This window comes from Dipodomys merriami, unplaced genomic scaffold (genome assembly GCF_024711535.1).
Source record: "Dipodomys merriami isolate MVZ:Mamm:240054 unplaced genomic scaffold, mDipMer1.0.p SCAF_4, whole genome shotgun sequence".
NCBI classification, from domain to species: domain Eukaryota; kingdom Metazoa; phylum Chordata; class Mammalia; order Rodentia; family Heteromyidae; genus Dipodomys; species Dipodomys merriami.
The window spans coordinates 83411449-83434179 of NW_027205603.1; the positions used below are offsets into that span (position 1 = coordinate 83411449).

Below are 22731 nucleotides of genomic sequence, written 5' to 3' on the forward strand. Positions count from 1 at the left end.
TGCAGTGGATTTGTTTCATTTCTAGAGATTAGAAGTCAGACTCATTGGGCTAAAATGAAGGCTTCAGATGAGCTGCCTGACTTATTAATCGTCTATCAGAGACCCTTTTTCTCTGCTTTGACCAGCTGCTAGAGGCTGGCTACACTGCTTGGCTCCTGGTTCTTTCCTCCGCCTCAAAGCCAGCAGCACATCTTCCAATCTCATGTCATTATTCAGTGCTCATGGCCAAAAAGTAAAACCATGCTAAATATTCATTAATGGCTGGATGAATAAACTAAAAGTGATACAGACATAGAATAGAAAGTTATTCGGAAAAGAATGCTCTGATACATGCTATGATTTTGGCAACACTTTAAATTATGCAACATGATAGCAGGCAAGACCTTCATTTACAAGGACACCTGAGATGACACTGGATGTACCTAGATAATACAGGATAATTTCCTCATCTAAAATCCTCAATGCAGGCATATCAGCCAAGTCCTCCTAGCCATGTAAAAACAATATTTCTACCAGAAACCATCTCTACCAGATAACAAAAGCTGGGGGCATCCTTTTGTTTGGAGGAGAAGCCTTATTGTATCTACCATACCCTCTTACTACGCTACAGCGCAACTGGCCTTGAAATCTCAATCTCACCTGTTCACAGCTATGTCACCCTATTTACTGGATCTCTTTCAGCAGAACCCATAACATGTGGACAAAACTGCTTGTTAGGAGCACTATGAGACAGATGGAAAAATCGGTAAGACTTGGCACTCAGTAAACAAGCAGCATTGTTGCTGGGATCTGAAATCCTCTCCCCTTCCAACAAGATTACTAGAAGATGGTTATGAAATTAGCAGGTGAAATGCAAGGTTCTATTCAGATACTGGTTCTAATTTTTTCCAGGGGGGCAGGGTAGGGGGGACAAACAATGTTATTTTTCACTTCACTCCGGGTCATTCTGGAATGAGAAGGTGTGATATACGAGCAACCTGACCTGTAGTCCCTTCTCCTAACCACCACGCACACTGTGACTGGAGACAGAATATGTATTATCACCTTTTGATTTCTTATTTAAGGGGAGAGAGAGAGAGAGAACTAGAAAGCTCCTGATTTAAAAATTCATTGAGAAAGTTTTATATGATCAAAAGCAGCAGAGTATATGGAATGTACTGGGGCTGTAGAGGAAAACAATAGCTCAGATTGTTAATAAAAGAGCATCTTTATTCATTCATAGTTACTTACGGAACACTTATTATTTGTCAAGCACTGTCTTATGTGTTGGAGATCCCTGCTCTTGGTCTAGTGAAGAGAGACACAGCAATAAAGGGGTTTATAAAACTGAGGTGAATTAAACTTATTATAATGTCGGAAAACTATTGTCAAGAAAATAAACAGGGCATCATGATAGAATAACCAGGTAGGATAGGACAGCAAAGAAGGCTCATATTTCTGCTGAGACAGAAAGAGGTTGAGGGAAAGCCAAGGCCTCTGCTACCCAGAAGGAAACTTGTTTGCTCCAGGCCTGTGTTTTATAAACTGTGAGTCTTGCATTTCTAAGTTTCAAGATCCATTTAGTGGGTACTAACAGGTTTATTTCCCCTCCCCTAAAACCAAACAGAATAACTGCCATAGTTATTAGATAGTGTTAGTGTGTACCATAGTACAGGAGGGAATTTCTGATGAAATTTAGGTGTTGGATTCAAACATACACACAGGTACGTGGGCAGGGGCTGTGATACAGTTTATTGCTGTTGCAGATTAGTATTCAAGCTAAACAAAAACAAAAAACAACCCCAAAACCACTGCTCTAAGGCAAATACAGTCTGAGTGTGTTTAGAAAAATAAACACAGACTTGTGAGCCTAGAATATATCTTAAAAGGGGGGGTGGGTTAGGAAGTGGGGTCCACATAAACAGAGGCCAGCTTTTTAGGCCAATAAACCATGGAAAGGAGTAAGATTTCAGTCTAAATACTCCTGCTAGGCACTGACTCACAGAATGTGGTAAACTGTAATTTGCATTTTTCAAGAACAAAGATATTGGATTCTCTCTACTCCTACCTTTCTATTGTTGTTGTAAGTTCGTACATTGGACTCCAGGATCCATGGGGATGATCTAAGAACCAAAATGCTTTGGAGAGAATTAGAATGTTTACAATGGGAGAAACATGAACTACCAATTCCAGTTCTTGACAAATACATGAGACCACGTAGAAGCACAAAAACATAAATGACAATGTACCACTTTTAATCTCCCGGTAGGCAAACACGTCCAAACACTTTAGAGTGTTATCAGCATTACTGTAAATTTGCACAACCTTTTGTGCAATGGTCCTATGACCATTCTTATCGAAGTTTTAATTGTGCATAACCTTTACCCAGAAATCTTACTTCAATGGTTAAATCCTTCAGCAATATTCATATATAAGTCAAGATGGGATATAAGAAAATGTATGTGATATCATTTGCAATTAGGGAAAAATGAAGCTAGCTAGTTCCAGTGAGAGAATTAATAATTTTTTAAAAAACAAACCTTTTTAACTGTAATATCCTAAAAAGAATATTCTAGAACTTTGTTATATGAATAGAAAAGTTCTGATTTATTGATGAGAAAAACTAGCTGAGAAATAAAGGGAACATGATGCAACTGCATTTTTTAAAAAGCCAACACTGAGGAAAAAAAAACAAATGTGAAGAATCAGCATATGAGAATATTCGTAACACAAAGGTCTCAAAAGGAAGCACAACACGTTTCCAACGGTGAGAGAAGGTGGCATAAAGGGCCACTTCTTATGCTTCATATATTTTTGATAACTGAAGTTCATTTACATTAAGCACATATGTTTGATATGTGAAAAATAGTGACAAACATAATCCTTAATAAAAAAACATTCACTGGGCTGGGAAGGAGGCTCAGTGGTAGAGTGCTTGCCTTGTATGCATAAGGCCCTGGGTTCAATTCCTCAGCACCACCTAAACAGAAAAAGCTGGAAGTAGAGCTATGACTCTAGTGGTAGAGCACTAGCCTTGAGCTGAAGAGCTGAGAGACAGCACCCAGACCCAGAGTTCAGGCCCCATGACCCCCCCCCCCAAAAAAAGAAAAACATATTCACAAGCTAACCCAATAGAGAGAGGCAGTGACCAGGGGGGAAGACCATGGTCCACTTAAATGGTACCCAGTGCCCAGAGCTTTACCTGCTGTGCTGTGAAATTGGAGGAAGCCAAAGGCTGGATGCAATGATGCACTTAGCTGAAGGGTGCACACAGGTAGGTGCAGAGTCTGTGTTTATACAAACCATCTATGGTATTTTCTCAAGCACCCAAAGCCACCTGGTTTTAACCACTGCAAAGGTGAATGTTGTACTCTCTCTGACCATTTTTCTACAGCAGATAAATTTGTTTGGCAGACCCTGCTGTAACCAGAAACTCAACACTGGGTCATAAACATGAGGTGAAACTGAGAAGGGAGAAAATGGATAAGGACAGCAGTTAAGCCTACAGAGCATATAACTTCAGGTCAGGACGGCATCTGGATCATTTATGCATATTTCCACTAACTCTAGGCATATTTCCACTAGCACCTGCAGACAGGTGACAGATCACTTCCACACAGTACACAGACTCATCTACCTGAATGGCAGAGCAAGGGGAGGAGCTGGGTTGACTGCGCAGACCAAAGTCTTCACAATTCTATCAATTCCCCCAAAACAGAGAGGGAACCCTTGGTCCTCACCGACCTGCACAAAGGTGACCCGGATAAAGGTGCTGTGGGTAAGAGACTATTTCTGATGCGGGGAAAGGAAGGTCACTCAATGAAGTTTGTCATAATGTAAACTGCTTGGCTGAGGTCTCTATCAACACTATGTAAAAAGGAAGTTACTAAGTAACTTGGGGTGTTTGCTTTCACATCACTCCCTACTGACTCTACTTAGCCTCAGACTCATACACAGAGGTGGCTTTGGAGAGAAGGGAGCAAGATTGTGTTGGAAGCTCTCTGATTAGTCCCCCTCACCTTCCCCACCTAGGAACCCCTCCCCAGGCAGCCATCCCTTCAGACACCAGGGCGTAGAGTGAAGTATCCTGGCTTTATCAAAAGGTAATACCAATACTGTTTGCCTGTCTGCATTCCTCTGTGGAGTACGGGCAGGCTCTTGGACCACCTTCTAGACCCAAAGGTAGTGCAGGGCCTGACTGGCCTCCTAACTACCTATAGGATGAATGAACACCATTGTATCCAAGAATGTCATTACATCTGAGAAGAAAGGCAGAAAGGACCTGCAGAGAAAAGTCTTCCACGACTTGAGAAGAGCAGCTGAAGTGGCCTAATACTCAGCCTTGGGGAAAAGGGATGAAGAAGGAGAAAAAGCTGGGTGTCAAATATTTTATAGAAAGCTCTGATACTGGATACAGCTGTCAAAGCCCATGGAACACACAACACAAAGATCAAAGGTTCCTAATGGAACCTGTGGATTGCAGGTGCCAGGTGTGTCACTGCATCATTACAAGGCACTATGATGAAAGGGTACCACAGTGGACGCCTGGTATTGGGGGCTGGGGAGTATGGTATGTGGGAGTGTTGTGCAGGCGAGAAAACCATATAATGGGAACTCAAAATTGCTTTAAACATAGCTTATTAATCTTCTTAAAGTGCTAAAATATTTGTGGGTAGACAGACCTGCTACTAATTTTGCTGCATAAAGGAAATGTATGAAACAACTGGTGATACATATCCCTTTAAAGAAGTAGCATATACTTCTAAATAATGACAGGAATGCAAAACAGGTCCTGTCTGAGTATTAGAGTACTAGTGTGAGCAGGGAGGTCAAATAGAGAGTATGAAAAGGGAGACTATAGTCAGAAGACTTCACTTACGTGTTCACAAATGAAAACAGAGAAGCTGGAGGTTGGTTTGGGAAGGGGAGACAGAAGAAGGGAGAAAGACAGGGTGAGACAGGCCAAAATGAAATCTTCTTACACAACGAATTGGTACTAATAAAAATGTGAGACAAAAAGGCTTATTTTCTCTTGTCTCCATACCCACCATGTACAGTGCAAGTATGTCATTACATATTAATATTGACGCTACTTTGTTAATACTAACCCTTAAAAGCTAGAATTTTACATTACTAGTGGTGTTCTTTTACAACCGAAGTCTGGAGGGTTAAGGGAATGGACCAATGTCACAAGTACATTGTACAAAAGAGAAATACAGTTTCCAAAAAAGTATATAACCTCCCCCTAGGTTCCAAGACCAATAAGCAGAGGCTGGAACAGAGAAACCTTTTTGGATTGCATTCTCTACTATGTGCTTCCTCCCCAACCCAATTCATGCCCCTTCCCTCAGTCCAGCATGACAATCCTGAATTCTACATTAGAACGAGAGTACTAGGAATGCACTGAAGAGCAAGATAACTGGTCTCTGGATGTTAAAAACTCCATGCATGTTTCCTAGATCCTTTTTGGGATCATTTATAGCCACATTTGATAAGGCATCAGGACCGGTCACAGCAGAGGCTTGTCAAGTGAATGAAATCACCTCTTCCTCAGTCATGATTCTAAGTCCATAAAGCATCTAAAGCCATAAAGCATCTGAAACCGTAAAACAACATCCATTTCCCTTCTATTCCTCTTCCCATCCAACCTGGCTTCTTGTCCACTGACCTGCATTGGGCGAAGGCCTAAATTTACACTGCACTTCCTTAACTTGGCTGGCAATTTAAGCCCTTACTAGCTCTAACAGGCAACCTCCAGTCTTTGGGTGTGGACAAATCTACTGCTCAGTGCCTCCTAAATCCACAACTATGTTCCTGTTGGGACCCTAATCCCAACGTCAGTTTGGGATAATCTGGGAGGCTACCTAACCCCTAAATTCATTCACTCACCCACCCACTCACCCAATCAAACTTTCTCCGGTTCTGTGTTGAGGTGGATCTATATGAATGAGCTGGACAACATGTTGTGGTAAGAAGCACTGGGAGAAATGGGTGAGTGTGAAAAGACCGGTAAAGCTCATCCATTAACCCTGCAGCCTCTCCCTTGATGTCATTGGCAACCCTTCCAAAGCAACTGGCTCGCTCTACCTCTTCTGAGGCTCAGCACAAATACAGCTTCCATAGCGAAGCCTGATGGCTGAGAGATTCTCTCCCCCATGCATTTCCTTCAGCATATCTGTCACAATTGCAATCAAATCTTGTGAATTTCTTTTTGGTAATCATCATCTGTCTTGCCTATTTCAATACAAGTTACATGAGGACAGTAACTATGGCTCTGGTTCATCCTGCTTTGTGAAGTGCTGAGAGCCCAGTCTCCCAGTTAAGTTTTTCCCTCTCCTGGTTAGGTCCCTTTCCTTTTTTTTTTTTTTTTTTTTTTGCCAGTCTTGGGGCTTGAACTCAGGGCCTGAGTACAGTCCCTGAGCTTCTTTTTGGTCAAGGCTAGCACTCTACCACATGAGCCACAGTGCCACTTCTGCCTTTTTCTGTTTATGTAGTGCTGAGGAATGGAACCCAGGGCTTTGTGCATGCTAGGCAAGCACTCTATCACTAAGCCACATTCCCAGTCCCAAACACTTTTTAACTTTAATTTTTTTAAGCAATCTCTCAATTGCCTTCAAGACCTGTTTAACTTCTAGTTCCTAGTGGAAAAAGAAATGTGCAAGTTGTCAGAATCATGATTGATTCACTTGTATCAAACCTAACACAAGCAAAGCCAAGAAGGTATAATGGGTTCTTACACACAATTGCCTAGTAATAACTGTCACAAAAGACCCCACTGGAACCTAATTTTGCAGAGACCAATGTGACCTCCCACATTAAAAAGTTCTTCTACAAGGTTCTGCCAAGTAAGAGCTGTTGAGATTCTGCTAATCATTGTAGTCATGTTCCAAATGTGATCCTCCTCAGTTTTGTCTTATAAACCTCTCTCAACCTCTTTGAATACACCCACTTTATGATGGCATGTATATTCCCATTGCAATGGTCTGTTCGACCCAGATAAAAATCATCCCCCGTTGGAGAATGATTGCTACCTTGTTTTATGAGATTGATCTTAGGATGGGGCTCAGCAGTTTCTGGCCCTTCTTCTAAGTCCAGCTCTATGTACCTTATTGCCATTGCAAATGTACTTACTTAGCAAATAAAATTGCTGTAGTTGTTTAATAAGCAGGTTCCCAGTACATTCAGTAAAAAGGAATAAAAGCCCTTTGGCACATCTGCTGGGCCTATGCGTTCTGTCCTTAAACACATTTAAACCTTTCATCTTCCTACATTAAGCAAGCTTCATCACTTGGGACAGCAGCAGTAGCACCAAAACCACCACGACCACCCAAGAATAAGTGTATTCTGTACCCACGCTTCCCCAACCCATCTTGTGCCATGACAATTATGATGAATTAAAAGACTCATTCCAGGGACAAATGTCTTCATAGCTGCTTGAGCTCCTCAAAGATTGGATCGTCATTGGGTTGGGGTAGTGGATTCAAATGCTGGCCTATAGTGCTGGTGGCCAGCCAGGTGATGCTCTCAGGTGCCAGCTGTTACTTTACCAACTTCTGGTACCTGCATCCTTTGCCACAGCCAAAATACCATGCAATCACACACACCAATATTCTCTATTAAACTGGGGTGGGATCCTTTTATCTCCAGCTCTGAAACCACTAATCTGTAACCTGGGTTTCAGAGCACCAGAATCCTCAATGAGAACTCCACAGTGTGTCTAGCTTTCAGTAAGTTTTGCATTGAATCTGGAGGGAAAAAAAAAAAAATCAATGTTCAATTTTTGTTCCCAAAGGAAAAAAAAAAAGTATTTTTTGAAGAGACTGGTAACTTATAACAATGGGTAATTCTCACAGTGAATGCAATGTCTCTGGTCAATAAATGAAATATTTACTGAGCAAGAAAAAGATGACATATATTCTCAGAGAAACTGTAGTAAGTGGACTTAAATTTGGATCAGAAGTGTCAGACAAAGGTAGGAAATAGATATAAATTCAGTCAATTCTATAATAGCTGGTTTATTGGAAACCCTCACAGCATTTTTCAAAATAACTTGACAGGTTTTATTTTAATAAGACATAGTGAAGAGGAAATGGCTTAAAAGATATCATCAATCTTTTATTTAACTAAGTGCTGCCCTTCATTTTGAAGGAAATGATACAATTTCAAATTGGAACTTCCTTCTCAAGAAGCAGTATTAAGAACGTAATGTTGATTTAACATACAACCTTCAACAAAAATAAAGTTCATTCACTTCATTGGGAAACAAAATGCATGTGGATTTCTTTAGTCAATGTAATTCTCTATAGGTCACAAGTTTACAGCTAAGAACAAAAACAATAAAAGGCTAAATAAACTAGTCAAGTTTATAGTTATCCTGATTTAAGAAAGAAATTCACAAATAAACTCTTAACTTTCCAAACAAATCTATTTGATGTCCATGATCATATTAGATTTTATATTTGTAAAAAATAGACAAGCACATAATATCAAGAGTCTTCAACACAGTGGATCCCATTTTTGTTAAGAAAAAAATAGAAAACAAGTAGTTCTTAAATTTTCTTAACTCTCCATAGCATATGTTATACAAAAGTAAAGTTTTGCTTCCAAAAAATACATTTCCATGTGGTTGTGGTATTAACCAATGGTGGTATTGAGGTGAGATGCACCAAAGACAGGAGAAGTTAACCTACACTGAGCCTTTTTTTTTTTTTTCATAAAAACTAAAATTTTTCTTAAAGGTAGGGAACGATGTTTTCTGCTAGGCATCTGAGTGCTATAAAGTCATTTTAAATTAAATGTGGAATAAAACCTACAAAAAGTATGAGTTCTTTCAATACAAAACGTTGTGTAGCTGAAGTTGTGGGCTCCTTCAACATAAGTTCGCAGTCTCAATAAAATATTTGCTCGGGTAAGAAAATAGAATTTGTCTGGTTTCATTTAGCATGTATGTTCCAGTCGATATCCTCCTATATCCCTGCCAGCGCTTCTGAAGAATATTGGAATCGATAATTCTTTCCTTCAAAGAGCATCCGTAATTCACAGTACAAAATAGTTCTAAAGTCTTATTCCTAAGAAACAAAGAGTATTAAATATACTTTTTTTTTCCTTCCTAAAGTGCCAGATGTAGCCATTATCAGGGCATTAAAAACTCAAGATCTTCTCGATGTTACTTTATTAAGAACCAAGAATATTTTGACTCTCATTGTTGGAGCCCTTACCAATAGGTTGTTGGTTTACTTTTAGCATCCTATCTCAAGAAAAATGTCCAGTGCAACCCCTGTTCCTACTCATTCCATACTTGGCATCTCTGGTCCCTGTATAAAGGCTGACATTCCCTTCTAGAGCTTCACCTAGAACAGATCTGTTTCCTAATCCTACTTCATTTCCAGGCTCTAGTAGGTAAAAATTTCTTCTCTAGAGGTAGAACACTACTGTTTGGGTGGACTTTATAGTTCTTCCTTCAAATTGGGACCTGCACTTGTAACACAAAAATCACTGTTAAAACAATGCGATTGGACTATAATTTGGACACAGAGGAAGGACACAAAGTTGAGGAAGAAGGAGAAAAATGAGCTTGCTAGCCCAGAACTCTTGGGGAGGACTTTTCTGTCTCTTTTCTCTCCTACTGTCTTGTCTGCACAGTGGGCACCAGTTTCAGTTTTCTCTAATCAACATCTGTTAGCTAGAGTAGGTTCTCCTAAATGGCTTTACTGTTATCTTGCTCTACTTTTCCATGAACAAGAGAACATAAACACAAGACTGAGAATATTAAAGGTGGGAAGTAGATCTACATTCCCAAGAGAAGACTGATTCTTCACCAAAGTCCCAGACCAGGACTTGAACAATCGATGTTTATCCCAGTAAAAACAAACATACAAAACTTTTTTGTCAAAAACAGGGAACACACTTATAATGAAAAGGTTTCAAATCAAGGAGCCACAGAAAGTCTAGAAGTTACCAAAGTATGGCCCTATGCATGAAAAAGAAAAGGTACAAGAAAATCCTTTGATCCAGGCATGGATGGCTCATGTCTGTAATCCTAACTACCTAGAAGGCTGTTATCACATTTTGAAGCCAGCCCAAGCAGGAAAGTCTGCGAGACTCTTACCTCCATTTAACAGCAAGGAGCTGGAAGTAGGGCTGTAGTTCAAGTGGTAATGAACCAATCTTGAGTGAAAAAGTGAAGAGAGAGCACTGGGCTCTGAGTTCAAGCCCTAGAGTATGGGTACGAAAAAATAAAAATAAAAATAAATTTTAAAAAAAAGGAGGGGCTGGGAAGGTGGCTCAGTGGTATAGCGCTTGCCTTGCATGTATGAGGCCCTGGGTTCGATTCCTCAGAGCCACATAAGCAAAGAGAAAAAAGCCGGAGTGGCACTGTGGCTCAAGTGGTAGAGCGCTAGCCTTGAGCTTGAGCTGAAGAGCTGAAGGATAGTGCCCAGGCCCAGAGTTCGGGCCCCACCACCGAAATCCTTCAAATGTATCAGCTTGATTTAGAGAGCTCAAAGAAATGCAAGAATAGCCATTGTTGTACCACTCAAGTACAAGTCTATTCCACTTGTTAAGAATTAGGTCACAAAAATGACTTGTCCTGTATACATTTTGCCTCTCACAAACCAAAAAAAAAAAAAGGACTGTCAACCTTTACTCAACTTCTGAGACAGACAGCACTGGTGGGCAGCAGAGAATACTCTAGATGTAAGCGCTCCTTCACAGAAGTACTTGGGATGGGTACTGGTATTTTATTCCAAAGGCCTCATACTAACTCATGCAGTAGTTTAGTAGCAGACCCAAGCAGTAACTGCTTAGTGGGCCACTGGATTCCACAGTCATCATCCGGTTTCGGATTGTGTCCTGACTACACCAGCTGGCATTTCTGATTGATGCTACTCTTCTTAAAGGATGGCCTGAGCGTTCTCCCAACAACCGGGAGACTGCAACAGCCTAACAAGACTTCGGGACTTGCACTAAACCGCGCCAATGGTGGCCGGCAAAAATCTGAGGTCTTCTTATTGAAATATTACTGAGATTTTAACACAAAGCAGAACAGAAGTTGAGGATAAGGGAGGTGGGCCAGTGAGAGGAAAGGGGATTAAAAGAAAAAAAATCACAGGATCACAATCAAAGCGGTTTGCAAGGGTTACCTTCACCATTCAGAAAGCACCGCGCAAAGAGCGAACTAAATCTTGCCAGGAAAGCCCAGTTTGGCTGTCTCCCTAGTGGATACTTTATGGGGTGGCACAAGCCAAACCCATCTGTGACCTGCGGATGAACACAGCCAAGCAGGTTTAATTAGACCAGAGACACAAAGGGCTATTCCCTCCTTGGAGAACAAAATACCTTGGCTCCCGGTGCCTCCCACAGCAGGCAGAAAAACAAAGGCAGCAACAGCACAGCACCTTAATTGAATCCTTCCCCTAGTCTGCCCCCGACAGTGATTTACTGGTAACCTGGGAGGGGAGACGAGGGAGGGAGGGAGGGAGGAAAGTAGGGGGGGAGGGAGGGGGAAGCAGGAGCCTCAGCAAAGAGCCAGCTCGGGAAAAGGAATGATTTGGGGGCTGGGAAGAGGGAGGTAGTAAAGCCTTTGTTTGTAGCTCCAGTTTCCTCAACGATTTGTTACACTTAGTAGGGGGCCTGCCTGGTTTGGGCTCAGTGCTTCCCAGACCAGGGGGTTTGATCCAGCTCTGCGCCTCAGGAATCCCACAAGATAAATCACCCCAGCGACTCTCATCTCCAGCCTGGCTCAGCAGGGGAAGCAGCAGATAAGATAAGCCGCTCCCCGCTCCACCCCGGGTGTGGGGGGGCAGGCCGGCGGGGCTCCTCCCCGCGCACCTTCTGCCCTTCGTACCTGGCACCACCAGAGCTCTGAAGAGGGAGAGAAGCCGGGAGGAAGAATGGCAGATGGGGGTGTAGGGGAGGGTGCTCTGAACTTTTTCTCCTACAGTTACTAGCACTGGGAAGGGTCGATTTCAGGCCCTCCCCTTTAATCCAGCAGGGTTTTCAATGCCAAGTGACCAGTTTTGTCCCACCGCAGGCCTCGGAAGACCGACTCCAGGAGGCTGGGAAGAAAAGACTCCTCTCAAAAGTGCTCCTACCTGTTCTCTCTGTCCCCTTCCTCCTCCCCCCATCCACAGCCAGCGGCGCATTTCACCAGCTCTCTCTCTCTCTCCATTTTCTAAAGGACCCGAGAATCCTGGATGGGGCCCCTGAAAGTGATGGAGGAGAGGCGAGGAGGAGGAAGGCGGGGGTGGGGTGGAGCGGGCTGGCAGGGCTCCCTTCCGCTTGGCCAGTCGGGTCAGTGCGCTACGGTCTCTCGGTCCTCTTCCTCGGAGCCCAGCGCAGGGGGGCGCCGGGGAGGCGGCGGCGTAGTCCGGGCCGCGTCGCTGTCGCCCTCCAACGGCTCGGCCGGGTGCAGGTGCAGGGCGAGCTCCTGCAGCACGGCCGCGCGTCCGATCTGGTCGTTGCGCCTCTTCTCCATGATCAAATCCTCCAGGCTCTGGAACTCGAGCGTGTGGCTGCGCTGCGCCGAGAGCTGGATCTGCAAGCGGTAGGGCTGCTTGCCGATGCGCAGCTCGCCGCCGATCTTGAACTCGCGCTTGCCATAGCGGCACCAGGCGGCGAAGCTCTCCGAGTTGCGCCAGCTGAGCTCGCGCTCCTTGGCGCCCACGTGCGCCAGCGCGTTGCGCACCACCGCGCTGGGGCTGAGCGGTTTGTACCGGTACAGGTCGTTCACCACGCGGCCGCGACGGCCCTGGCTCGCGTCGGTCAGGAAGCTGTTGCTCACCTCCAGCCGGTGCAGGTGCACCACCTGGAAATTGCCCACGTACACGGCCCAGTGCGGGTACTGGGCCTGAGACACGAACTCCACCAGATCGCCCGGATGGCACTTGTTGAGCAGATTCTCGGGCGTGTAGGTGCTCAGCGCCGCCGAGCCGGGCGCAAAGCTCTTCTGGTAGATGCACTCGTCCCGATAGAAGACCGAGCACTCGACCTCGTGTTGCCGCGGGTCGTAGGGCTGTGGCGGGGGCGGCGATGGCGCCGATCCGTCCCCAGAATCGGGCAACCCGCCGCCGCCGCCCTCGAGACCCTGGGGCGGCGGCGGCTGCGGCTCCGCGTCCTCGTCGTCGTTGGAGAAGATGTAGGAGACCCCGATGCGGGGCCCGTCGTCCCGGTCCACGCCCGTCGGGTCGGCGGTGGGCACTTCCTTGTAACTTAGGTGGGTCAGTTTCTCCACCTGGTTCCCCATCGCGCCGCGGACGGACGCGCGCGCTCACAGCGCCGGCAGCGGAGCAGGCGCGACCGCCACGGCGGGCATTGGCCCGGGGCCCCGGGCCAGGGCGAAAGCCACCTGTTGAAAGAGGAGGCGAAGAGGCTGTGTACGCGGGGAACCTCTCCCGGAAGAGACGTTCGGTTCTGCGGGAAAAGATCGGGGAAGGGAAGGGGAGGGGGGCGGGGAAGGGAGCGAGCACCCGGAGTCATCTTAGGGGCAGTCTTTACAGCCTTTCCCTCCTCGCCCCACCTCTTAAGAAGGTCGCGATCCAGGACGCCGGGCAAGTGCAGCTCTCCCCACCCCCCATCACCTAGGCCCGGGCATTAGTAGCAGTCTCCACCGCTTCCGCCCGGTCCTACCTGCCAAACCTGGGCGGGAGGGGCAGAGGGAACGGAAACTTTACTCCACCCTCCGCCCCTAACTTCCCTTCCTTCTGCCTCCAGGGCCCGTACCCACCCGCCGCTGCCCGGCGCCGCGATCGCAGGGGCAGCCGGCCGGGACCCGGCGGGGCGCGGCAGGTAAGTCACCCTACCTGGCTCCCCGCGGCGCGGCCTCCGCCCGCCTCCCGCTCCCCCGGAGGCCCCGGGAGGCTCGGGTTACCCGCGCCAACTCACCCGCCGGAAAGGGGGGGGAGGCCCCGCGCGGCGCGGGGAGGCTGGCCCGGCCGCACCCCGCGACTTCTAGGACGAGTTTGCAGGTGTGGGCTCGGCCGTGCCTCCCCTGGCAGCGCGGGCGGCAGCTGAGCCCGGCCCCGGCGGGCGGCGCATGTCGAACCCCCGCGGTGGCGTTAGCGCCCCGAGACTTGAAGGGGGTGGTGGTGGGGGGGGCAATTCCTCTTCACGCCGCGCCCCGCCTCCCTCCCGCGAGCGCCGCGGTCCCAGCTCCCCAGGAGAAGGGCAGACCGCCGTGCGTGCCGGTGGCGGCAGCTCCGGCTCGGCCCGGCCGGGTGAGCAACAAGCACCGGAGCGGGAGGGACTGGATTGTAGATCCGGCTCGCAGCTCCCGGGCGGGAGCGCAGCCCGTGGCATTTAAAGAGACAGGCACTCGCTCCCGGAGCTCGGGTCTTTCCCCGTGGAGCACCCGGGCAGCCTGGAGCCCCGCCCCGCCCCGCCCCCCCGGGCCGCGGGGCTCCTCCCCGGCCACGCCCCCTCCGTGCTGGGTTTAAAATCCCGCTGGTGCGGCGCCCGCCGCGGTCGGCGGTGCCCACCCCTGGGACGAGCCCGGCGTCCGCGTCGTGGGGAGCCGGCTTGGGCCACCTGCCAGCGGAGAGATTGGAGAGTGAGGACGAGTGCCACGTCTGTGTCTTTGGCCTCAGTAGTGAAGAAGCAGCAGTTGCTAGGGAATTTGGCTTTTTTCCTTTTTTCTTTTCCTGCCTGGAACGGTATTTTGCAACCCAGAAAGTCAAGGAGAGGATTTCTCTCCTGTGGGACAGATCCGGGAGCGCGGGGTTACCAGAAAGAGCAGCGCTGAACTTTGGGTGGAGAGAGAGAGAGAGACACACACACACACACACACACACACACACACACACACACACACACACACACACACACACACACACACACACACACACACACACACACACAGAGTTACCATCTCCCACCACCACTGGGCTGTTTATTAGATGTCTCTCTCTCTTTTTTTTTTTTTTTTTTTTGCCAGTCATGGGGCCGTCCCTCTTAGCATACACTGGATTTCCCCCCCCCCCCCCCCCCGTTTCCAGGTTGTTGGGCAGTGAGAAAAAAGCCTGCAGAAGTGGGGTGGGGTAGGGGTGGGGTGGGGTAGGGGTGGGAGTGAGATGTTCCTAATTGTCCTTAAATTAGAAATAAATTAGCTGAGGTCCCTGTGGGATGTATTTCCTTCCTACTGACTTAACGAGTGGGAAGTGACAGGGCTGTTGCTGCTTGTTTACTTGATACACTCAAAGACATTTTTTTCCCCCTGCTGGTTTCGTTTTGTATACCCAAGGCAGACTCCACAGAAGTGGCTTCTGTTTATATTTTAAAATAATAAAGCCCGGCGCCTGTAATCCTAGCTACTCAGGAAGCTGATTTTAAAGAGGATCCTTCTTGGAAGGAAGCCCAAGCAGGAAAGTTAGTGAGACTCTTTTCTATCCAATTAACCACCCAAAAGCTAGAATAGTGAAGCTAGCTATGGCTCAAGGGGTAGAGTATCAGTCTTGAGTAAGAAAGCTAAGGGAGAGCACCCAGGCCCTGAGTGAAGGCCTCAGTACCAGCACAAGAAAATAATAAAGTGAAATAAAATAATGCCTGACTCATTAAGAATTCTACTCAAGTCCATATCCTGTTTTCCATCACTCTACCTTTCAACTAAAAATTTCCAGGTAACGCCATTATTTATTCAGTGTGTATACCAACCAGTGGAAACAGAAATATACTAACACTCCTGCGATCCTTTGTAGTTTGGAGAGCAAAATCAATCTACTTATGTACCGTTAAGCCGGAACAATCAATATTGTCAGGGCCATGATGGAAGTTAGTCCTATAGCACATCTAAGATCAATCACAGTTTAAGCTTCACCAAAATGAGACTTTGGTGTATTACGCCGATGTAAGTTAAATATTTTCAGAGTAGCTTCAGGTACATGTGACTGGGCAAGCTATCATCGCTGGACCTTTGGATAGCCATATTCTGGAGGCTCCTGACACATAGCTACTGCTCTATGGAGAGAGTTGCACTTGGTGAGACAGTGGCTGGGCTTCCTTCTGTCTGTCGGAAAATGGGAAACCTCTGCTAGACACTTTGCCCCTAGTGGCTGGGTGGGCTGGTGGGGGATGGGAGAATTGGTTGAAAGACATAGTAGTGTGACAAGTCCTCTGATGCCAGCACTCTAGATCAAAGATCTAATGGCTGAGGAAACCAGGTCTAGTTGTCTGTCTCTGCAGATAACTAGATCTATTGAGCTGCAGAGTGGTGTTCCATGTTTTCAACTATAAAGATTCAGAAGGGACAGACCCTGTTCTGCTTAATATCTGTATATCTGGTATTTAGCAGCCGCTCACTAAATAGACCTTGCTGATTGGGGGAAGGGAAACCATAGCCGTAGATCATAGGAATTTCATGTAAAAGTTGTGGGAATGTAGCTTAGTAGAGTGCTCACCCAGTGTTCTCAAGACCCTGGCTTCTAATCCCCAGCCTTGCAGAACAAACAACTAAATAAAAAGCTAGCTGGTTTTATAAGCAGTGAGTGAACAGAAGATGCCTCTTGATAGTCTGCTTCTAATATGGACTTGTGTGTGTGTGTGTGAGAGAGAGAGAGAGATGCCTCTTGATAGTCTGCTTCTAATACGGACTTGTGTATGTGTGTGTGTGTGTGTGTGTGTGCACGCGTGCACGCACGTGCCTATGCTAGGACTTGAACTCAGGTCCTGGGTACCTCTCCCTTACCACTTGAACCACATCTCTATTTCTGGCTTTTTGGTAGATGATTGGAGCTAAGAGTCTTATGTACTTTCCTACCTGGGCTGACTTCAAGTGGAGATCCTCATCTCTCAACCTCCTGACTAGCTAGGATTACAGCATGAGCCACTAGCACTGGATGGTCGATTCTTTTATTAATAACTAAGGCTTCATCCTCCATCTAGTTACCTGAACCACCGGAACTATCTAGGGCTTTACCCTCCATCTAGTCCTTACAAAATGGCTTACAAATGGCCATTGCTTAATCTCAAATAATAAAAAAATTCAGATTTTTCAGCTTCACTTAAAAAAACATCTATGAGCCTATCAGACTCATCCTCCAGGATGGTTACAGATAGCTGGATCTGATTGGTGGCTTCTTGCATCTTCTGCAGTGGATTCTAGCCCTTATCCCATTTACCTTCCTAGGTCCTTTCTCTCTGACCCTGGAGTTTGCTTTACTGGCCACCATTTAAATCCAATACATGCATAGTCCATATATCAGTTAACTATAACTTAACACACAGTTTGGTACTGTTTTAGTCTTATTCTGTGATTCATGAATTCTAGAAGAATTGGATTCAAAGTATATTGAAGACATAGTAGGTGCCTGCTAGTCTTGTTTAACATTCATTCATTCTACTAGTTCAACAGGCCTTGTGCTAGATTATATTGATATTCATGTCCCCATAGATCTCACATAGAACAGGACACAGAGAAATAGACACCAGGAAACTGACCTGTCCTTCAAGAAGAGGAAATAGAGGATGCTGAGAGGGGGAACTGAATCTCGAGACCTGTAGATACAAGGATGAAGGCCCAAATGCCTACCATTAAGGGTTTTTGGACTAGTGGGGTAAACACCTCTAAAATTAAAGATAACTCCCAGTGAATAAGCTGTCAATTCTTTTATAAAGAAGAAGAAGAGACAGATAGGCAATGGCTTCTCCATCCCTAGTTTTAGAGGGGAGGATCATACAAGTTTGTGTTCATTTTCAGGGTGTAGCATTTTTAGCCACTTAGTTTTCAATAGAAAAGCACAGATTCTATATTTAATAAATACTTGAGTGTCTGCTTTTACCAGGCTCTGGGGATATAGCTATGAACACAGCAAACACAATCCTCCTTCTTTCGGCATTTACATGTTGGTGGCATGTGAGAAGTAAAATATGAATATGGATATCTGAGAGAGGGAACATGGCGTTGGGGAGTAAAATAGGGTGCTAGGATTAAATACCTGCCACTAAGGAGGAGGTGACAGATGGCCTACTTTGGATACGACACTCAGGGAAGATGCCTAAAGAAATGGAAGTTGAGTTAAGACTTGGAGAATGAGAAGGACCGGCCTTGGCACTTTCTGCAGAAGAAAAAGCAAATGCCAGTGGTAGGAAAGAACTGAGATGTTTCAGGAACAGGAAAAACAAAAACCAAACCACCCAACTGTGACTAGTAAACAGGAAAGGGGTTGTCCTGGACCATGTTGGTAAATAGAGGCAGGCAAGCCTGAGAGTCTAAGGCTATCTCTGCCCAGGGGGATGGACTTAGAGAATCAGAAAAGGATGTGGCTACTGCTGACAGCCAGGCTGGGCTGTGGGGATGAAAGGCAGACCCAGCCCAGTGAACAAAGAGTACAGCGTGTGAATCTCCTTCCCAGCTGCTGCCTGTCCATGAAGAAAGGTTACTTGGGTCTGGATGCCCTTCAGCCATGACCCAACTGTCACATCCCACACACCTCCCTGGGGCAGGCACTGGATTAAAAAAAAAAAAAGTTGTGCTGAGAGCTAGTTAGTGACCCTTGCTGTTCCTGTCCAGGCTGGTCAGGATGACTTAAAAATTGACATTTCTCCCTGAGGCCACAGCCCTGATGCTGCAGGTGTGGTAGAGATCTCAGTTAAATGAAGCAGCTCACTGCAAGAACACAGGACTGGAGCTGGGGATGGGGGAGGGCAGAACTCTAGAGAGGCAGTGTAGAACTCAGTCTACCTCCCCTTCCCCTCCTCCCCTCCAGGAACAGAACTCTCCGGTTAGGCAGTGTAGAACTCTGGCTTGTCCCTAGCTTGGCCCCAGGGGGAAGATACAGAACTCTCTGATTCTGAACTCTGGCTTATTCCCCAGCCTAGGCCCCAGGCTCAGGGCAGCAGGCCACAGCCCAGTGATTGTGCTGGAAAACAGATTCCTTCCCTCCTCCCTTACATTTGGAAACTTGTAGACCTACCTGTACCTGTTTTTCAGCTACTGGGCTTCTGTGGCCACCGTAGGAGGTAAGCAGTAGCAAAATGAAGCCAGATGACCTATACAGGTGTGTTTCCCAAGGGTGTGACCGTGGAGCTGTTTCTTCTCCATGCTGGGCCCAGGTTAGCCTTTAAAGTGTAACTGCCGCTGTTGTTTGCCTCATTGTGGCTCGGACAGCAAGACTGTGTCTGTGGAAAGTTCCTTGTAAATCTCAGAGGTTATGTAAATGTCAGGCATTATTTGTATCCCATAAAGAGTCAAATGATGACTTCATATGAGGAGTCCAAGATAGCCATGTGTTCTGGGCATCATGTTCCTAAGTCTCTACACCAGACCTGGCATTTACAGCCCCAATAAACATACAAAGTGGAAGGGAAGTAATTCAGTGCAAATCCTGCCTATTCCAAGGGAAGAGGACAAATTCAAGGCTGAATCTGGCTGGCCCAATGTAGTTTTCACACCATTCTAGTAGCCTTGGGGTTTATGGACATGTGTGCTTATTTGCTTGGCCAGAAACCAACAGGTCTGAGTGACTTGTTTGTCTTGCTCTAGCTGGGCCTGGCCTGGTTTTAGCCATGCAAACTCTTCTGTCTAGACAAATAGGGTCAATGGTCACCCCTCACTAGGGTCTCTTCCCTTCCTAATCATTGCCCTCCCCCAGCCAAAGTCATGAAAGCTGTGCTTGGAATGGTGTTGGAAACAGCCAGGAGAGGAGTAGAGCCAACAAGACAAGTCAGGTGTTTAGAGACATCCTCACATGTCTGGGCTGAGAGAGTCATCCAGTAAAAGAGGCCATAAATATTACAGCCCATCATTGCATGCATTCTTATTTTTTTTTCTAAAACAGACTTTCCAGGAGAGGAGTGGGACTGGGAAGGTCACACCTTTCAGAGGTGCTGGACTGGAGCTACTTCCTTAACTCTCTCCTAGCCAGCCTGCATTTGGCTATCAAGATCCACAAAAGAAGATTCCACTGTAGCCCAATCATGGCATGACTCTCAAGCTAAGGAGGGAGGCGTGTACGCTGCTGAGTCCTTCTGTCCTTCTTCCTGAATGCTGCTTTTGTCTTCTCACAAGTCATCAGGGTAGGCTTCCTCTAGCTTGACTGGACCAAAGCTAGTCTACTGGGGGGATAGGATTGATAAGGAGACCCCTTGAGAAGGGGTCTGGCCATGCATTCATCCTGCAGCTGGGATGTCTGTGGAGAAGCTTTGTATTCCTCCCTGGAGGAGGGGCCCTGGGGGAAAAACCTGAGCCTGTTCCTCCAGCAAGCCCCCTGTTCCAGAGGCTCTGCATCCTGTGTTGACGCTGAGCCGAAGTTTGATTTGTGCTCAGGAGTGTGAGCCTGTAGCTGGGCTCCTCGCAGGAACCTCATGAAAGATGCATTTCACCAGGCAGTTCCAGGGGAGAGACTGGCTTAAATTACAGCTCTACAAATCCAAATATTGGCATATCTGCAAATCCGAATGTAGGGATTTAAAAAAAAATAAATCCAAATTCTAAGAATCTTATGCTGCACTTCTTGTGTGAGAAAGGGCGAATGAGAGGCTGAGAGAGGAGATGAGGCTGTCAATAATGAGAGAGGCTTCAGCAAGCACAACCACCTCCCTCCCTCCCTCCCTCCCTCCCTCCCTCCCTCCCTCCCTTCCTCCTTCCCTTCCTTTCTTCCCTCCCTTCCTTCCTTTCTTCCTTCCTTCTTTCCTTGCTTGCTTGCTTGCTTTTTAATGCTTCCAGAGAGAAAGAGTTCTGACAGAACACAGGCTGACAGCCCTTGTTCAGTGTGGCTTTCTGCTGAGCAGGTAGGCAAGGGCACCTAGTATGTGGTGCAGAGGAAGGTTTTGCGAAGCAAGTTGATCAGCTATTGTCTGCTTCCTTCTACCCATTTTTAGGCCTGGGTCTAAGGAATCCTGCTGGTTCATTTCACAGTATGGCAGCCCTAGAGATGCTATGTGACTGTGAAGGCTTTTTAGAGGCTCTGCCTGGCCTGCTTCCCTACCACCTTTCTGAAACCCCCTCAGGCACACCTCTGTATGGACCTTTTCTATCCTCCCACACCTGCCCATGGCAAGCAATCTTCTCTCCCTGAACCTGCTCTCTCTCTCTCTCTCTCTCTCTCTCTCTCTCTCTCTCTCTCTCTCTCTCTTTTTCATTGGTCGTGGGGGGTTGAACTCTTCAGCTGCTCAAGGCGAGCACTCTACCTCTTGAGCCACAGTGCCACTTCCAGTTTTCTGATGGTTAATTGGAGATGAGAGTCTCATGGACTTTCCTGCCTGGGCTGGCTTTGAACCATGATCCCCAGATCTCAGCCTCTTAAGTAGCTAGGATTACAGGTATGAGCCACTGGTGCTCAGCTCTCTTTTTTTAATTAAAAAAAAATGACCACTACTATCATTTAAATTACATACATGTTCATTTACACTCCTGTTGGACAGCACTTGTGTCTCTCTCTTAAAATGCATTGCAGAGATATTCAGAATGCATCAACATGACTCAACATTATAACAATGCCTGTCCTAGTCTGTTTGGGCTGTTTCTTATAAGAATGTGTACTAGGCTAGGTGGTTTACAATCAAGAGGATTATTTCTCATAGTTCTGGAGACTAGAAATCTGATAAGGTGCTGGCTTGGCTGGGGGTCTGGTGAGTGTGTCTTCTGGGAGACAGACTGCCATCTTCTGGTTATATCTCATATGGCAGAAAGAGGGCAAGAGAGCTCTCTGGGGTCTCTTGTACAAGGCCCTAAATCTCATAGATGAAGGCTCCACCTCCATGGCCTAATCACACCCCAAAGTCCCCATCCACAGTGCCATCACGTTGGAAGGTAGCCTTTCAATGTACAGAGTTAGGAGCCCACAGATGTTCAGTCCACAATACCATCTAAAGAACAACTCTCCAAAGCGCAGTCACTTTCCAAGAAAAGCCAATAGAAGGTGGAACCGGTCTAGGGCGGGGTCAGAAGGGCACAGTCCTTAGTACCTTGTGATAAAACAGAGACCCCAGCACAAAGTTGAGAGATAAGTTCATGGGAAGGACTTTATAATGGGTGGAGTAGCATGCAGCTGAGGATGTAGCTCTAGGCACTCACCATTAACATTACTGAGCAGGTTCTACTACCTGTTGGTTGAGAAACCTCTGAGCTCTATCGGACTGACTGCTTATAGAGAATGCAAATGTCTGTGGACAGACATGTTTATAGAAAACGCAAACTGGCTTTGAAATTGCTCTCTCACCTTCCCTCACCCCTCTTTCCTTCCCTTTCTCCCTCCTTCCTTTCCTTTGTCCTTTCCTTTCCTCTTTTTATTTATTTATTTATTTTTGGTCGGTCATGGGGCTTGAACTCTGGGCCTGTGCACTGTCCCTGAACTCTTCGGCTCAAGTCTGAAGTGTTCTACCATTGGTGCCGCAGCGCCACTTCTGGTGTTCTGGTGGTTATTTGGAGATAAGAGTCTCATGGACTTTCCTGCCTGGATGGCTTTGAACCATGATCCTCAGCTCCTGAGTAGCTCGGATTACTGGTGTGAGCCACCAGGGCTCAGCCCTGTCCTTTCTTTTTGTGTATCCCTCGCCTGTCAGACCTGGTTTATGTTTGAAACTGTGGTCCATGTTAACCAATATGGAACACTTTCGTAGGTTGACAAGAGTTGAGTTCCTGGGCTTGCAAGCTTGAAGATAGCATTTCAATAATGGCGAATTCACAAAGGTGATAACCCTCCCCCAGACAGTGTGCATTCTTATCATTATGCTCATTTTACAAATGACAAATGTAAGCCGTTTGCCTATGGCTACAAAGCCTGGGCTTTTCAGAGCCGTGGGTCAGATAGGCAAGAGTGCCAC

General features: G+C 46.5%; 1 protein-coding gene and 1 long non-coding RNA gene across 4 annotated transcripts in view; one reads left to right on the forward strand and one right to left on the reverse strand.

Annotated features, from left to right (window-relative positions):
• Positions 1-8705: 8705 nt before the first annotated feature.
• Positions 8706-14173, reverse strand: Lratd2 (LRAT domain containing 2). 2 transcript variants are annotated; one of them, XM_069991395.1, is made up of 2 exons: positions 13861-14173; positions 8706-13324 (listed from the first exon to the last, which is right to left on the reverse strand). In XM_069991395.1, the coding sequence occupies exon 2, from the start codon at positions 13220-13222 to the stop codon at positions 12272-12274; it is 951 nt and encodes a 316-aa protein (XP_069847496.1). In that variant the 5' UTR covers positions 13223-13324; positions 13861-14173; the 3' UTR covers positions 8706-12271. The 2 variants fall into 2 exon arrangements, with proteins under 2 accessions (XP_069847496.1, XP_069847497.1); XM_069991396.1 differs by lacking the exon at positions 13861-14173 and adding an exon at positions 13496-13645.
• Positions 13422-22731, forward strand: part of LOC138806004 (uncharacterized) — a 28048-nt gene continuing 18738 nt past the window's right edge. The window contains exon 1 of one of the 2 annotated variants that reach the window (XR_011365709.1): positions 13422-13764. This is a non-coding gene — a long non-coding RNA (uncharacterized lncRNA). The remainder of the gene's footprint in view (positions 13765-22731) is intronic. The other variant, XR_011365708.1, reaches the window with a different exon arrangement.

What these genes read in the sequence shown, in the direction of transcription:
- Lratd2 (XM_069991395.1), bottom strand. Translation starts at nt 13,222, where the DNA reads ATGGGGAACCAGGTGGAGAAACTGACCCACCTAAGTTACAAGGAAGTG.